This window comes from Silurus meridionalis, chromosome 6 (genome assembly GCF_014805685.1).
Source record: "Silurus meridionalis isolate SWU-2019-XX chromosome 6, ASM1480568v1, whole genome shotgun sequence".
NCBI lineage: Eukaryota > Metazoa > Chordata > Actinopteri > Siluriformes > Siluridae > Silurus > Silurus meridionalis.
Genome location: NC_060889.1, coordinates 5269205 through 5286731, shown reverse-complemented (window position 1 = coordinate 5286731; position 17527 = coordinate 5269205). Strand labels below are relative to the sequence as shown.

The window sequence follows — 17527 nt, the reverse complement described above, 5'->3', positions numbered from 1 at the left end:
TAGTATAGCACCCAGAGATAGGTGCATAGCTCAAAATGAATCCTCGAGATCCACCACAGTGAAGATGAACATAAAAAGGTGATTCAGTGTCAGATGTTTCACTGTGTGCGCAGTAAGGAAAGTTTGTCCAGTGGACCTTCTGTATTACAGTTCAGCTCATGTTCCTCTCCTGCTTGAGGAATGTTCTTGTAGGGGATTGTGTGCCTGAAGGTGGAGAAAAGCAACATCATCACGATTCTTCTGGGAGGTGATGGGAGCATTATTTATGTGTGTGTGTGTGTGTGTGTGTGTGTGTGTGTGTGTTGTGATAGGACTCCAGAGAGGATGCCATAAAGAAGAAGAAGGAGGAGGAGGAGAAGATGAAGAGTAAAAAGGAAGACCAGGTAATGACCACAGTAATGACTCTTATTTCTTTCAATTCATAAAGTGATGAACAGATTGATAGATGAATCTACACTGATCTGAATACAAACACTTTTATCTGAAATACTGATGCAGTGATGAAATGATCTGTGTGTGTGTGTGTGTGTGTGTGTGTGTGTGTGTGTGTATACTGTTTTACATCTTCATCATGTAACACAATATTAGTCAAAATTGTTATATTTTTTTACACACACACTCAACAGGTAGTGAGTGACGAGTGTGTGAGCCAAGATGGTGCTGTGGTCCAGAAAGAGAAAGCACTGGTATCATCATCACCATCACCACCATCATCATCACCACCATCATCATCATCACCACCATCATCACTATTACCATCATCATCATCACTATTACCACCATCATCATCGCCATCAGCACCACCACCATCACTATTACAACCATCACCACCATCATCATCATCATCATCATCGCCATCAGCACCACTATCATCATAATCACTATTACCATCATCATCACCATCATCATCACCATTACCACCATCATCACCACCATCATCATCATCACTATTACCACCATCATCATCATCACTATTACCACCATCATCATCATCATCATCATCACCACCATCATCGTCCTCATCATCACCACCATCATCATTATCATCATCACCATCATCATCATCATCATTATCATCATCACTATTACCATCATCATCACCACCATCATCATCTTCACCAACATCACAACCATCATCATCTTCACCAACATCACCACCATCATCATCATCATAATCACCATTACCACCATCACCACCATCATCATCTCATCATCATTATTACCACCATTACCACCATCATCATCATCGCCCTCATCATGAAATAATGTTTTTCCCCTTAAAGACAAAGAAAAAGAAGGTAAAGAAGAAGAAGAACCCCTTCATGCCCAACATCACAGCAATGGTAGGAGCTTCAGCTTGTCTTTGTTCATATTAAAGCAACACTACACGCCCAAAAGTTTGTGGACACCCAACCATACAATCCCTATGTCCTTTTTAAACATTCCATTCCATGTGCTGTTATAAGAACCTCCAGATCTCCTGGGAAGATGTTCTACTTGATTTTGCAGAGATACATTCAGCTACATGTGTGTTAGTAAAGTCAGGTGGTGATGTAGGTGATGTAGGTGAGAAGTTCTGTTGTGCAGTCAGCATTCACATTCATCCCAATGGTGTTGAAGTTATTTCTTTATTTCAGAGTAAACTGATTGAGAAGAGGAGTGGAGAAGGTGGAGAAGATGGAGAAGGTGGCACAGCCGTAACCGAGGTAATCAGAAAGGGAAAAGTTTACTGCCTTCACACACGAGAGGAGAAAATTCACTTCACTGCCAAATTGATCCTGGATTCTTCTCCATGTCCAATCTAAACGTTTCAGTAACAGAATCTGACTTCTGTGTACTTCTTCGTTTCCTCATGTTTTCTTCGTATTCTGCGTCTCACCGTATACTGTCTCATATTTCACTCCAAGACTGAGCTCGTCTTACTAACATATACATGAGAATCAAACATGGTGAAAACAAGGCACCAAGAACGAGACGTCCCTCCAGAAACCAATTATATAAAAATATAATTTACTAATTCATTTAAAAGAAGCTTCCAGAGGAAAATCAAACCCATGGTGAAGCACGGTGGTGGTGGCATCACGCTATTTTTATGCTTCTCTTCAACTGGGACTGAAGCTTTTGTCAGGTTAGAGAGGATTATTGATCTCTCCAAATATCAGTTGGTTTGAGTATAAACTCTGCACGACTCCAGGACACATCTGGAGATGAAGATGTTATTGGTGAGGAGACACTGAGCTCTGTGTTCTTCTGAACAGCTGCTTGGCACCAGGTCACTGTACGGCTTTGTTTTCTCAATAAAATGAGTTTTTCCACATCAGATCTGACATGATTTATTTACAATTTATTAAATTATATATCTAAATATTTTTGTTTCCTTAAAGAAGAAAACCCTGGTGGAGCAGCTGAACGAGTTTCATCTGGCTCGAGTTCATTGCCAGGACGAGGAGGTATCTAGAAATGTAGGAATATGTGTGTAATGTGTAGGATTCTGTGAATGTATGTGTAATGGTGTGTGTTGTGCTGCAGGACCTGGACAGCCTGATGGAGTGGTGGAGCTCGGTTAAACGTGAGTGTGTTCGCAGCATATGTACGCATTGTAGCCGAGAGAGTGAGATAACATCTGCTCCTTGTGTCCTTCAGAGTGGGAGCCGATGTCCAAAGATGAAGATATGACTGAAAAAGAAGAGGCAAAGTAAGTTTAGTATTTTATAGCGCTACTTGGGGACGCGTCTGTAAGTCCTGCGGTGGTTTTCTTCTCCTCAGGGCGTTTGCGCTAACAGCCGAGAAGGTGCAGCGAGGCATCCGGGTGTTTCATCAGCTGTTTTCCGAGAGAGCAGAGACTCTCTGGCAGCACATCATCGACCTGAACCTCATCGCCGACAGTCTGGATCGCTTCAACAAGAGGACCAAAGTGGTCCAGATCACGGGCGGCTCCACCAGTGCCGTCGGGGGCGTGGCCACTATAGCGGGCCTTGCCCTGGCACCTGTTACCATGGGAACGTCCCTGATCGTCACGGCAGTGGGCCTGGGCGTGGCCGCGGCAGGCGGTTTAGCTTCGGCCTCGGCCGGGATCTCCAACAGCATTCACGGCACGTTGGACCGCAGGAAGGTCGAGGGCATCGTGAAAGACTTCCAGAGCAAGATGGCCGACATCGACAAATGCACGAGATTCATCAAACTTGGTGTCGAGAACCTGCGAGAGTTCCGTGGCCCCAAGGTGAGTACCAGACGTCTGTGTGAGTTAGAAATGTATTGGCACCCCTTTTAACTATGTGAACTTTGACTAATCCCAAGGTGAAAAAGCTAAAGGTGTACGATGGCGACCTCTGTGGGACCAGTAATATCTATGAGGACGGCGTCATGGCGGGGAAAGCGGTTCTCATCAGCGCCAATGAAATCACCAGGTTCACCGAGGCCACCATGGTAACGGGTAGGACGGCAGCCAGAGCGGTGCAGGTTGCTGCCATGGCGACGGGAATCCTTACAGGCCTCTTTGTTGCCATGGACCTTTATTTTGTGGCGAAGGATTCTCACGAACTCAGGAAAGGAGCCAAGTCGGAATTAGCCAGAAAGATCCGCGAGGTGGTGGAGCAGCTGCACGAAGGACTGGTGGAGCTCAATATCATCCGAGAGGAGCTGAAGTGTTCACAAAGCTCCGCCTTCTCCGTCACCTCCATCTCTAACCCCATGCCCTCCATTTCTACCTCCGCCTCGACTCACCACACCTCCACAACCTCCTGTTCCTTTAACTCTGGCATCTCAACCTCCTCTAACACCTTAACCTCCACCTCCATTTCATCTTCTCTTTCACAGAAAGCTGAAGCACACACAGAACCTTAAGCTTTCAAACAAACCATATGTTCTCCTCTTCAAATCTCCAAATGATACAACTTCCGTTCCTCTGTGTTCTTATCCATATCCTTCTCTGTGACCTTCTCCACCTTCTCCTTCATCTCTAACTTCTCCACCTTCACATCTACTTCTATTACTTCTGCCTCGAGACTCTACAGCTTCTTTACCTTCAGTTATACAATACCTCTGGCAACTTCTCCACCTCCACTTTCACCTCCACCTTGTACACGTTCATCTCCACCTTCTCATCCACCTCCTGCATCTTCACCACTGGTAACAGAAAGATAAACAAACCTAGTACACGCCTGCCTTGCACACTTTAACTCCACCTCCTCCATCACTGGTTTCATCTCCACCCTCTGAAGCTTCTCAACACAGCTTCCTCTTTCTCCACCTTGCTTTCTCTAGTGCCAAGATCTTCTACACCATTGGTCCCCAACCCCCAGGCCATAGACCGGCCCCGGTCCGTGGGTCAGTTGGTATCGGGTCGCACAGAAAGAATACATAACTTACATTATTACTGTTTTATTTATGATCTGATTCTGAACAATGTTTTATTGTGGAAAATGGCTGGATTTTCTCCTCCACATCTGTCTATCACTCACTCTTGATGCAGGTCATGATGCCTCGCTCACATGTCTTACCTTCATCCACTACCTTCTTAAAGGAGCTCCGGTCACATGTCTTACCTTCATCCACTACCTTCTTAAAGGAGCTCCGGTCACATGACTTACCTCCATCCACTACCTTCTTAAAGGAGCTCCGGTCACATGACTCACCTCCATCCACTACCTTCTGAAAGGAGCTCCGGCCGCTAACACATAATACATTACTGCTAAACTCAAACCCCCAAGAGAGCAAAATGATCAAACAACAACACGTGGATTCACGTTTATTATTAGATTTATAAAACACCAGTTTTTATGCTCGTATTATTTTATTTTGTTGTATTCTTCTGCACATTTTCCTCCACCACAATCATTTAGAACTCCACTTGCTTGCTGATGTTCCAACATCTTCAAATCCTCCACCCAGAAGTGACACCAACCAAGTTTCTCTTTTTGTGGAGCAGATAATTCTAGTCCTACTCGCATTTCAATAACGCACATAAGAGATTCACGTCAGTAGTTCATCAACACGTGTCTCAATGCATTCGAGAAAACTGGAGGAATCTGACCTCACGACTCGCCATGTTCATCAACACATCGGAACATCTTCTCTTCATCTTCAGTTAAAAGATTCTGAATGATCCTGAAGCTCCATTAAGCTCTTATTTATTAGTGTGAAGTTTGTGGTTTCTGAACTTTTGAAGGAAGTTGGAATGAGTTGTGTAGGTGTGAAACAGGGTCTTGGTCTATTAGACCTTGGGAATGAACTAACACTTCTTTTTTGGAGAGACAGAACGACATCATCAGATAAACCACCAACCTTCACTCTCTGAACGCTCGCTGGAGTTTCTTCATCCAGAGTGAAAATAACATTCCGCTGGAATGAACGTGTTCGTGTCTGAACCCGAGCCGTGGATTCATTCAGCACAGAAAATGTTCACGTACACGCACAAATGACTTCCTGTCTGTCATACAGCGCCCCCTAGTGTTCAATACATACATTACTGAAGGAGTAATAATAACAATAACAATAATAATACCAATAATACCAGCAACAATAAAAACAATAAAAAGAACAATAATAACAGCAACAACAATAACAATAACAAGAAAACAACAGCAATAATAATAAGAATAAAAGAACAACAGTAACAACACAACAAAAATTAACAAGAAAAACAACAACAAGAAAAACAACAGCAATAATAATTAATAACATTTTTTCATTTGATTTCTGTTTATTTGTAATTTGACTTCATGTTTGGACGGATTTTCCACCGTGTCGTCTCAAACTGCTAAATATGAAACACAGGAAAGAGCCGACAGCATCTGCAGAATCTGCCTGGTCCGTCCTGACGTCCTGCCTCTGGATGAAGTTCTCTTCAATTAGAGACTCTGTTAAAAACCTCAAGATCCATGAAGTAACTGAGTGACTTTAGAACTTTGAGGATGGATCTGGACTGGAATGAATATCAGCAGTTTGCATGTAATGGCCTGTGATGGTGAATGGACTTCATGTCTTCTTCTTTACCACAGTCACCAGTGGGATAAACGTACAGTCATAAGGAATAAATGTATACATTATTTCATGTCTGTAAAGCTGCTTTGAGCTAAAGTTCTTTATTAAAATCACTCAACAAATAAAAGTGAATTGAACTGAAGGATGTTTGCGTTATTTGAACATTGTTTAGAGCAGAGTCTCAGAATTCCATGTTTCATCAGTCACCATGTTTCCGACTGTCAGACTGTACGTCTGTTCTGATCCAAACGTGACGTGTTCTGATTCATAGATATTGAGTTTTTATCTGGAATTTCCATGACCTTGGTATGCGTGTACGTGTGTGTGTGTGTGTGTGTGTGTGTGTGTGTGTGTGTGTGTGTGTGTGTGTTGGTCTGAAAATTTACCGTGGTTCATGTACTTTCTCTTTCCTTTCATAATCAGATTCCATTAACAGGAAGTCCGAGGATCTTTATGAAGAACAATATTCAGACAAATGTGATGAATATCGGCTTCATGGAATGTATTTAATAGAGATAATGAAGAGATAAATCGATTTTGTCAGAAACACGTTCCTACACTAACAGGAAACGTGAGTTCCATCATGCAAATATTCCCCACTGTACAAAGTAAATGTGTGATGGAACACTGAGAGAAGACACACAACACACTGCTCATATAAACCATTAATGAGTGGAATGATTCAGACACTCAATACATTCAGAGTGTGTACTCAGGATGTGTGTGTTTATTCGCTGAAGGTGGAGGTGAAGTGAGCTGGTGATTGGTGGAGCTCAGGGGGTCAGTAGTAAATGGGGGTTTGGAGAAGTGAATGTTTACTCGTCTTCTTTGTGGTCTGTCGTTTCTGGCAGAGGAACCTGAGGAGATACACCCTTCTCACCTGGCTTCCCCTGGAGCATTATTATGATCTTCAAGATGTTCTGTCTCGATGTAGCCATTCTCTCTCTCTCTCGTTCTCTCTGTTGAAGTCCAGAAAAATGGTGCTAAATCGTGGAATCTAATCTTCTTTCTCGATCACATTACCCCCTTCCTGACTTTATCGCATCTCTTTTTTTATAATGGAATGATGCAGGTGTAATGCACGATGTACGAGATGCCTGCAGATCTCAAAGACTATGTAGGTCAGCACCACGTCAGTGGGTATTTGTGCTCATGTAAGTTGTTCTGCAAGGCGTCCAGTCTCTCTTTGTGGAGTTTAAGAATGATCTCAGTAGCATTCAATAGGCCACCTGAGAAATCTGTCAATTAAACACAAGTACACAAAAAAACACTTTAAAGGCATTTGACAAAAAAACGAATGCGAATGTTTTATAAATGGAGTTATTTGAAACACTTCAGGTGTAAAGTCCTGATTCATGTGCAGTTATAATAGAAAGAGAAAAACCCAACACAGATGAAGCTTCAGTCATTTAAGTGATTTCTGCTGCTGGTCCTGGTTTCTCTCTAAACATTACAGTTTGCATTATTACTTAAAGAACCTGTGATGTTTATTATATAATCATTAAAGCTCCGATCTCCAATCAACCAACAGACACACTGTAAATAAAAGCTCACTGCTGGATCACCAGAGATCCGTCTGTGTGGATGATGTTTTCAGCTTTCAAACACCACCGTGACCCTTCAGTGTGTGATCTTCAGTATCCGGGGCAGAGGCAGTACACACTTTTTAAGGATGTTTTGTTTAACGGTTTGTACTGAACTACAGTTTAAATCATAGCTTTTACTGAGATTCAAAACAAAAAGAATCCAAGGGATTTATTTTATTGCACTTTAATGTGTGAAGGTGTTTCTTCAGTAAAAACAGCTGGTTGGACATTCATATCTCCTCGTCCTTCTCAAACTACACTAGACGGCGTGTCCATCATTTATTGCGTAGTTTTGCTTTTGAAAGAAACTCGAGGGAGTAAACACAACAATGTTCATGTATTTAATTTACAGCAAAGACACTGCGTTCACCTGCCCCAGTTTCCTACAGGAATAAAATGTACCACAACAACACAAACTTCCACCATCAGTTTATTATTCATACAATTGTTCTGATGATTATTTTATTCTTATGGCAGCGATGAACCATGTTACACTGGACCACGAGTGTTTATTCACATCTTACACACTACTGTACACCTTCTCACACCAGTTTATATCCTTTACATATTATGTAAAATAAGGGTTATATTTCAGGTGTGTAGAAACCACATCTGATATCCTGCTGATAGACATGTGGCCTGTGTTTATTTATGGAAATCCTCCTAATCTTTTTTGTGAAGAGCATACAAAAATGGAGAACACCATCAGTTCATCTACACTGAGACTCATTTGAGTTATTTGGATGTTTTATTCATTTTTTATTTTTAGGTATAAAAATCATATAAACAGTTTTTTATATCACCTGAACTATGTTTCTTTTTTATGTCAAATGTGAAGTGATGTTTTTTCAAACAACACGATGTGGAACATTTGTGACATTCTCTGGATGCTTTTTGAAAGATCTTTCGTGATCTGAATTGTGACACTCTCAGTTATGTAGGTGTGTTTTCTGCCTCATGCTACAAAATCGACAGCAAAATCTTTCACCGTTGTTCAATAAACTCTAAATGGTGCTTGGGGGAACAAAACAAATTTGGAGGACATTTCTGGATGCAGAAGCATAAACTTTTCTCTTCACTTCACCGCGGAGACCCGAAACCTGTTCCAGCATGACAATGCTCATGTGCTTTGTGAATCTCCTCTAAATCAAGTGGAACATCTTCCCAGAAGAGTGGAGCTCATTAGAACAGGACATTTGGACTAGATGTGGAATGTGAGATGTTCAAAAATACAATATAATGGTTATATGATGGTGTATGAACAGGAACCAAAGTCATGATCCATACAGAAATCTGATATATATCAATATAATATCGCAATTACTGAACAGAATAAACATCAGAATCACCAGTTCTTTCAAAGTTCTTCCAAATGAATGTAATATCAGAAAATCAAGCAAAAAAATATATTGATGTCGTTGCCAGTGATGGACAGAAATGAAGTAAACGGTGTGTTTGCTTGGTTTGACGTGTTATTGGATCAGAACGATGAGGGAAGGTCTGGGATGGAACTCAGCTGAGAAGACAGGAGTCATTCAGGGCCAATTTAGAATCACCGTTACCATTACTTGTAGTAGAGAGTAGGAAGGAACCTGGAGAACCCTCAGGACACCACATGGACATATACTGTAGGAATTGTTGGTCTCTTGAGAACAGATTGGTTCACATTCGGGTGAAATTGAATGGACATGTAGCACTTCTCCATTTCCTGTCTCATTATAATGTAACCACTCCCACCTGATCGAATCCCACAATATTCACATTATAATTCACACACACACACACACACACACACACACACACACACACAGCTTGCAGCTTTTAGCAATTATGTTGTTACACCTAATTGTCTGGAATGTGGACGAAACTATGTATTTCCTGTTCTGGTGTACGGTAAATTTACCATACGCAACACTTCCCTCAACTGCCTCCTGTTTTCTGTTATTATTTATAGCATTCTTATTGAAACTCTAACAATCCAGAACTTCCCTTTGTTTAAAAACTAAAGAAATGTTCCTCATAACTGTTTTGGCTGCACTGAGAGAGCAGAAGTTCAACACAAAGCTAAATGTTGTTCAGAGATCACGAACCCTCAATATATTCAACTCAAACTATCTCCACCTGATCTCCATCAACACACAATCAGCATATACGTAGCTCTCCAGTGTGAACCCTGAGCAGTGAGATGGCTCAGGATTGAACTTCAAGATGGATAACAAACCTGAAGATGTGAAGAAGAAGAGCATTCTGTACACAAGCCGTGAATTTGAGTAAAAAGGAAGAGATTTGATTTTGAAATGTAGTGAAGTTACAGTAAAAATCTCTTTAGTAAAGAACAGATACATGAAGAACAGTAACACATTCCAGTTCCTTCATTACTGTCCATCACTGGTAACGACACCACGGGTCTGAGCTGCTTTTATAGTTTTATGGCTTCTCCAGTGATACGCCTGTGTACTTTCATGTACATTTGTTCACAACTAAGCAGCTCCTGTATGCAGCTTTTTATCACTCGTGGCCTTTTTAGTGAAAATGGAGTGAAATGTAGTGCTGTGTGTCTTCAAATGAAGAATAAACACCATCTGTTCTGAAGTTGTTGGAAAAGTCATGGCTGACCATCTCCATCCAGAAAGCATTGTGGGATAGATAACTCTTTTAACTCTTTACATACAGAACACATTCCACTTTTTATCTGTGAGCACAAACACTGGGTAGTGATGCCACTGCTTTACTTTAATTTCAGAATCATTCCTCTTGATGATCACAGTGTAACTTTGTGATTATAATTTATTTGGATGATTATAATTTAGCAGCTATGTTGATGAGTGATTGCAGAAATCCTTCCTGCTCTATGGGATTCTGGATATTAGTAAACGTCTGTCCAATTCTGGACGAGTCCAATTTAAATCAGAGGGCTGGAGATCATTAGTTTCAGGTCTGCTAATACATCTATCAGCTGCAACATCTCATGCAACAGGGGTTGAGATGGATACAGTTGCAGGAGAAGGTTTATTTATTAGAAGAGGTGGGTCAGGTCCAGTAGGAAAAGACGAAGCTTCACTTTGTACAGGACAAAAGGCACATGGGGTTTTAATGCACAAAATACATAAAAGGCAAAACGGTTACATGGAAATAAGAACATGTAGGGAAACAACCAATGACATCAACCTGGGACAGGATCACTGGGGTCAGATAGTGGGAGCAATCAGACTTAGAACCAGAATCAGACTTAGAACCAGAATCAGAATCTGAATGAGTTAAGAAGGCTGCCTTATTATAAAACCATCCTGTTGATATCTGGTTGGATTGTTGGATGCTGAACTGTTATCCAGAGCTTTTACAGAGGAAAAGGCTGGGAAAGGCCGTGAATCCCAAACATAATTTTCACTTTAATCGTGGGACAACAAAACCCCTTTATTAAAAAGCAACTGATCTCAGATACATTCCAAAAGCCTCTGGTTCCTGTGGTGACCAGGAGGAAGAGCCAGGTCGATAAGTACTCCAGTCAAAGCCACTGCTTCTTTTTAGACTTGGAGTCCACAAGACTATAATTAGCTTTCCGGGTAAATTAAAAATCAGTTGAGAACATCCGTGTTAGAGGAAGGAATCTGTTGTGTAAGGTGTGTTGCGAAGGATGCCGCTGCAGTAAAGGGTGTATTCATTAGAAGAAGCAGGAAAATCCAAAACCTGGTTTACTGTCGGCGTCATGTGCAGGCTCGGGTCAGGTGATCAATTACAGCATGCAACAGGCAAAACACACACAAACCAGGAAACAAGATTAGAATAAAAAAATCTGAAGTGCTGCATAATTCTGAGAGCAAAAGGGGGTTCAGAAAAATGTTCTGGATTAGTCGAGTGAACATTTCGTTTAGTGATCAAAAAGAAATAAAATTCTAAAGAAAACATGGTATCTGGTATTTCTGATTATTTATTAAAAAAAATCCTGAAATAAAAATAAACTCAAAAATATTTTCATGACTTTTCGGCATTTATTCATTTATAATCACGTTAAGATATAAAAGTCACAGTGCATCGATTCACCATGTGGTCAACAGTAAACACTGCTTCCGCTTCAGTGCGAGCAATTACACATTTATTAGATTAAAAAAGAAAACTCATTTCTTTTCATTGTTTCTTCAGGAACAGTGACTTCAGTGTTTTAGATTATAAACTGCTGTAAACCTGTAATTCTACTCTGATGAATTCTATGATGCAGTGAATTGTCTCTGTAGATGCCACGCCCTATCGGGTTTAAAAAGAAGGAGCCAGAGATCAAACCTTACACATCTGCTTTACTGCATCCTGTATCAGCGTCTCATCCTTCCAGTTCCCAGGTAACGTTTCTAGCGTTTAAACTTGTGCAAAAGTATTTCAATATATAGTTTGAATTGTAACTAGTGACTGATAACAGCACCTGCATTATTTATTTTATTTAAAGTTCTAAAAGTGTGTGTGTGTATGTTAGTGTGTGTGTGTGTTTTCAGTAGACATGGAAGCCAGATTTGTGGTGTTGCTTGTGCTCCTCTGTGCTGTTGGCCATTTCACTGAAGCCCAGATCCTCCCATCATCAGCGCTCAATGTAACTTACATTTGAGAAACTCAGAACCTAAATACTCTGGGATGAACAGAACCGAACATGAAAGTTAACGAGGGTGTATTTTCTCTCTTTCAATCACCAGAGCAACATCACTCGTACCGGGTGTGGCAGCAGCAAGCTGTGTGTGTCCAATCCATTTAAGTGCACACCTTCAACCACCTCCAGCTGCTTTTTCAGCTCCACACAGCTCACTAATGCAGTACTGACCGTGGAACTCACCGGGCTGGTAACAGGATACGTGGCGTTGGGACTGAACCCCTCCAACAACGAAACCCAGCAATTAATGGTAACATTATTAACTCACAATCACAATATATTGACTGCCAAATAATTATATTTATATTTACTACTCATTTTTCATATTTACAGTAAATATATATTATAATGCTAAGAATCACTGCATCATGCACCGGTCTGGTTCTGGTTCTGGTAGCAAAGGAGAGGTGATTACACTGATACACTCCTAAATGCCCCAGATGTCCATATGTGCATGTGCTTTAATCACATATTTCTGAAACATTCTAATCTTCACAAATAGCGCAAAGAGACTCTCCAGGATGTGGCGAGAGTAGATACCCGTAAAGTGTTCGCTCTAAAATACCGTTAAACACTTTGTACTGAGGTTAGAGATAAGAGGTTAACACCTCGAGATCAATCCCAAAAGAGTACAAAAAGTGAGAAGAAAATGGACAATAACTTTTAAACACAGACTTTTTGTCATTTTGTTATTCTGTTGTTTTGTTATTGTGTATCAGGAAAATTCTGGGCTCAAGAAACAAAAAATGCTTTAAGTTTTTTTTTCTTGTTAATGTGGATTTTTTTTGGAACCATTTGTCCATTGAACGTCAGGTTATGTCTCCACTATGTCTCCACTTTGTCTCCACTATGATTTGGAGTATTGGCACCAAACTCTGTGGTGTTCTGATGGTAAATGAGCAGTCATGATGTACAAAAATGTATAATTTGTATAATATAATCTTTCGATTGGGGAGTCGTAATTAAACAACATCCAGTCTGTTGGTTATTTTGGGTATCTGCTGTTTGGTGTGTTAGGATGCTGTATTTTACAAACACAGTAGATTATTGTTACACAACTGCCCTCACCCCATGTCCTGAAGGTGCTTAAAAGTTTCGGCACAGCAGCACTTTGCGGTGGTCTTTGATGCTAAATGTTGTATTCATTCGAACTGGCAGCATGATAACAGGTATAAAAGTTAAGCATTATTTCTATGTTAGATGTTTCTTTGTTTCTATGTTACAAATCGTTTTATTCCTACACTTAAGCGTTGTGCTCCTGTCTTTCTTTTCTCTATTGGGTTTATTAAACCTCAGACATTTTCTGCTCAGTATAATGAAGTAATTATGAACCTGGAGAATTTATGGAATTTGCTTTCTTGCTCAGATCATCACTTCCTTGTATTTTTTAGGGACCCGTGGTGTTCGTCTGTGGCAACAATAACAGCAATTTCTTCTTCGAAACAGCTAACCAGTCCGGCCCAGTGCTGACTCCTAATGTTGTGGTATGACTCCAATGTATATATACTGTATATATATAGTTGCTGGAGTGACACAAACATTTTTAGAACAATTCCATAGGAGGCTCCACACACTTTCATCCATGTTCATATATTTTTTCAATGTTTAATCAAATACTGATAGAGATCTCAAACTCTAAACTAATCCCTGTCTCTCCATCTGTCCCTTTTCATAGACCACAAATGTAACTAGTGTTCAGGGTTCAATCACAGGAAACCTCATCCAGTGTACCTTCAACATCAGCTTCAACTCCACCCTCCTCACTGCTGCAGGTCAACTGCCTTACAATGTCTCCATCTTCAATGGAACCACAAACGGTGGGTGTTTACCTGCTTCCTAGTGATTCTTATAAATCAGGTATCACACAGGCAATTATGGCACTTAGATGGAAGCGTTTTTAACATGCTATTACAAGAACTTTTGTTGCATAGCCTCAGGTCCTGGTCCGGAAGATTTCTGCTGTAGTTTGTATTGGTGGATAAAGTTGCTGTGGAGATATAGCATCACTTCCCCATTATGACGACCCATTTGGAGTGTCTGAAATTCTTAGAATCTGTAGAGTTTTTGTCCAGGTCAGTCTAATGATAGTGTGGCAGTTTGTGATATACTGGTGGACAGAAACTACATTAGAAATCCAGATTCTGATGTGTTTTAACTTTAGCATTCAGGCAAATCGAGTAAAAAAGAACTGTAAATTAACCCAAATTTTCCAAATGATATGAGGGGATATTTTCCAAATGATATGAGGGGAAAAGATGAAAGTTGTTGCAGTTATTGACCAAAAGGTGGCGCAGTCATGAAATGTTTTGGGTTCATTCAGGGTGTGGTCCTGAAGATTCTTATCAAGTCATTAAATGTTGTTATGATGAGTAAATGCTTTGCTCAGACACACCCTCACATTCTGGGGTTTTTTTTGCATTTGCATTTGTCATTAAGTTACAGAGGAACTGTTTGGAAAATTTCTTTCATAACTATTTCTTCAAAATTGTCTCAAGATGTGAGTCAAATCTGGTGAAGATTCGACATCATTAAAAAGTGGGCCAATAATAGCAGTTACATTTAAGTGTTCTTCTCACGCTATTGTGCTACCAGGAGGTGGCGCTGGTGGGGAATTTGTTGCTTAGCTTCTGGCCATTAGCTTGAAGATACCTACCAAGGTTCATTGTTGAGATACAGCCTGACTTCCTGTTTAGCGGCTTTGTTTTATAGAATCATTGGTCCACTATGGACAATCTGTTTGGAATATTCAAAATAATCAGACTTTTATGAAGATGTGACCAAAATTCTAATCTAAATCTGGATGTACAGTTCAAATGTGTTCATGGATGCGTTTCCAAATCAGCCCAAATTTTGGCCTGATGGTGGCGCTAGTGTGTGGTGTTGGCGGCACTTGGCCAACTTTAAAGAATTATCGGTTAGAACCACTGTGCCAAAGTTCACAACTTTTTAATACACAATTTAACAACTTTTAGAAACAGTTCTACAGATTGCTGTGGACACCAAAGCCAGAAGAAGAAAAAAGGAAAAGGCAGAAGAACAATAGGGTCAAAAACAGGGTATAAGAAGCTTTTTATTGCACCACAAATGACAGGTTTTCTGTCCCATTCCTACAGGAACCGCCCTGGGAAATGCAACTACAGTGTTTCAATCCTTCAAATTCCTGAACCTGGCAAATGCCATGAGCAACATTCCAGCTGCAGCGACGGTAATGGAGTTCATAAGCATTACTGATGTCTTCTGAATAAACTTCGACGTGCTGTGTCTCACCGTTGTTTTTGTTTTCTTTCCATGAATCTTCAGTTCAACATCAATCGTACCGGCTGTGGCGTCAGTAAGCTGTGCATCGCGACCGGACCGAATTGCGACCCTTCAGTGAGCTCCAGCTGCTTTTTCACCTCCATTCAAGCCACCAGCCAGAACTTCTTGTTTGAGCTGAGCGGCACGACGTCTGGATTCGTGGCACTGGGACTCACTCAGCAGGTAAAGAAGAAACGATGCTCAATTCTCGATTTAAAATGTAAGAAATCTGAGTGGCTGAATGTGCAGGTCTCTTTTTTTCTCCCAGGGATCCAATGTTGTGTTTGTCTGCGCTAACAACAACAGTTTTAACAACATCGAGTACTTCTTCCTTCCGGCTACGAAAGTGGGCAAACGTTTGTTACCTGTGAATGTGGTAAGACACAACACTCGCTCTTGTACACAAAATCAGCACTGAAAGACGTGAATGCACACACGAGTTTTTTTTCTTCCTCAGGACACTGTTTACAGCAACCAAGGCGTAGTGTCAGAAAACAAGAGTCTCATCCAGTGCATCTTCAACACCAGCTCCAGTTTCTCCAACGTCAGCATCAAAGCCGACTCTGTCTTCACTGTCACCCTCATGAACGGAAGCACCAGCGGTGAGCTTTAACAGTTCCACCTTCCTTATTCCACAACCTCATAATTAAACTCCTTCTCATTTACACACACTTAATGGCCCGAATTGTTTTGTGGACACCTGACAATAAGATTAGTATGTGCTACTTACACATCATGTTCCACATTTAGTCCACATTTCCTGTTATGATGAGCTCCACTCTTCTGGGAAGATGTTTCATTCAGACACAATTGTGTTATTAAAGTCAGGAAGAGGTTTTTATTAGTGTAGAGCAGGAGATCTTCCACTCCAACCCATGTAAAGCAGATCTTCATGGTGCTGGCTTTGTGCACTGGGGCATTGTGATGCTGGAACAGGTTCGGGTTTTTAAGTTCAAGGGAACAGAAAACTTCATGCTCCTGCATCCAAAGCCTAAAGTCCTGTACCTGTGTGTCTCCAGCTCTGTGGGAAGATCTTGGAGAAGAATGGACAGAATGAATTAGGAGTTTATAATAATTGACTGTAATTCCACAGGAAGCACTCTGGGAGATCCAGACACACAACTGGAGCTTAGAGTAGACATCTCCAACGTCACCGCCCTGAACAACAGCAACCGCCACGTCATCAGCCTCTGGACCAGCGGTAAACACACTTTACACACGTTTACACTGATGTCGTGTTTTTATTGTAGAAATGCTCAAGTGTAAATCTTTCTGCATTTCAGTATTAGTGCTGCTGATCAGCGCGCTGACTCTCCGCTTCATCTAGAAACCTCCTGATGTCATATGAAGATGTGAAATGATAATTGTGTGTGTGTGTGTGTGTGTGTGTGTGCACGTATATGAAGCCATGGTTAATGAATTGGCGGAACATGACATCATGCCTGTTTTTATTTTTGATCAAAGCTCCGATTTTCATACGTTCTGATTCGTTAAAAGTAAGTTGCAGGTTTTCTTCACTTGAAATGATTTAGATATGATTATTAAACTGTACACAATGCTCCATTCTGCCTTCATGTAAAGTTGAAATCAGAGGACATGCATTAATGATAATGTGTTAATTAAAAGTCTACTTTCCACAATTCCCCTCCGTCTGTTTGTGGTTCACTGTTTCTCATGAATCTGTTTCTTTTAAAGACTGCAGGCTTCTGCGTGATCATGACTTTTAGTTTCTTCTCTACATGGTGGCAGCTGAGAGTTTTCCAGAACGTGTGTGTGTGTGTGTGTGTGTGTGTGTGTGTGTGTTTCTGTACATGATCTCGGTTAATCAACATGTAAAACTGACCTTGTGCACACCGTGGTCTGTAAGTAGTTTGCTTTTAGTAAATACGCCTTCATTTTCTACTCAGTGCTTTTATACAGCAGGAAATATAAACACGATCATCTACTGCATCAGTTAGTGGTTAGGACTAGGGTTAGGGTTAAGTTTAGAGGTTAGGGGTAAGGTGCACGTTTAGAGGTTAGGGGTTAG

At 40.8% G+C, this 17527-nt stretch overlaps 2 protein-coding genes across 4 annotated transcripts in view; both read left to right on the top strand.

The window, feature by feature from the left end:
* Positions 1-4470, top strand: part of apol1 (apolipoprotein L, 1) — a 7299-nt gene extending 2829 nt beyond the window's left edge. Inside the window, exons 4-12 of one of the 3 annotated variants that reach the window (XM_046852759.1) lie at positions 312-383; positions 627-686; positions 1284-1343; positions 1638-1706; positions 2388-2450; positions 2530-2569; positions 2644-2695; positions 2767-3220; positions 3298-4470. In XM_046852759.1, the coding sequence (XP_046708715.1) occupies positions 312-383; positions 627-686; positions 1284-1343; positions 1638-1706; positions 2388-2450; positions 2530-2569; positions 2644-2695; positions 2767-3220; positions 3298-3843 (1416 nt within the window). In that variant the 3' untranslated portion in view covers positions 3844-4470. Of the gene's footprint in view, positions 1-311; positions 384-626; positions 687-1283; positions 1554-1637; positions 1707-2384; positions 2451-2529; positions 2570-2643; positions 2696-2766; positions 3221-3297 lie in introns of those variants that run through there. The other 2 variants (XM_046852758.1, XM_046852760.1) reach the window with 2 other exon arrangements.
* A 2596-nt stretch (positions 4471-7066) lies between these two features.
* LOC124387059 lies at positions 7067-17138 on the top strand. Its single transcript, XM_046851153.1, has 12 exons — positions 7067-7114; positions 11801-11902; positions 12034-12147; positions 12248-12451; positions 13593-13685; positions 13877-14018; positions 15315-15406; positions 15502-15681; positions 15767-15874; positions 15956-16100; positions 16592-16699; positions 16782-17138. Exons 1-12 carry the CDS (start codon positions 7067-7069, stop codon positions 16823-16825), a joined length of 1380 nt encoding a protein of 459 aa, XP_046707109.1. The 3' UTR covers positions 16826-17138.
* Positions 17139-17527: the final 389 nt, after the last annotated feature.

Excerpts from the sequence above, each read along its gene's own strand:
- LOC124387059 (XM_046851153.1), top strand. The coding sequence starts at position 7,067 with ATGTACGAGATGCCTGCAGATCTCAAAGACTATGTAGGTCAGCACCAC. Across the intron at positions 15,875-15,955 it reads GTTTGTTACCTGTGAATGTG|GACACTGTTTACAGCAACCA; the intron begins GTAAGACACAAC and ends TTTCTTCCTCAG. Across the intron at positions 16,101-16,591 it reads CATGAACGGAAGCACCAGCG|GAAGCACTCTGGGAGATCCA; the intron begins GTGAGCTTTAAC and ends GTAATTCCACAG.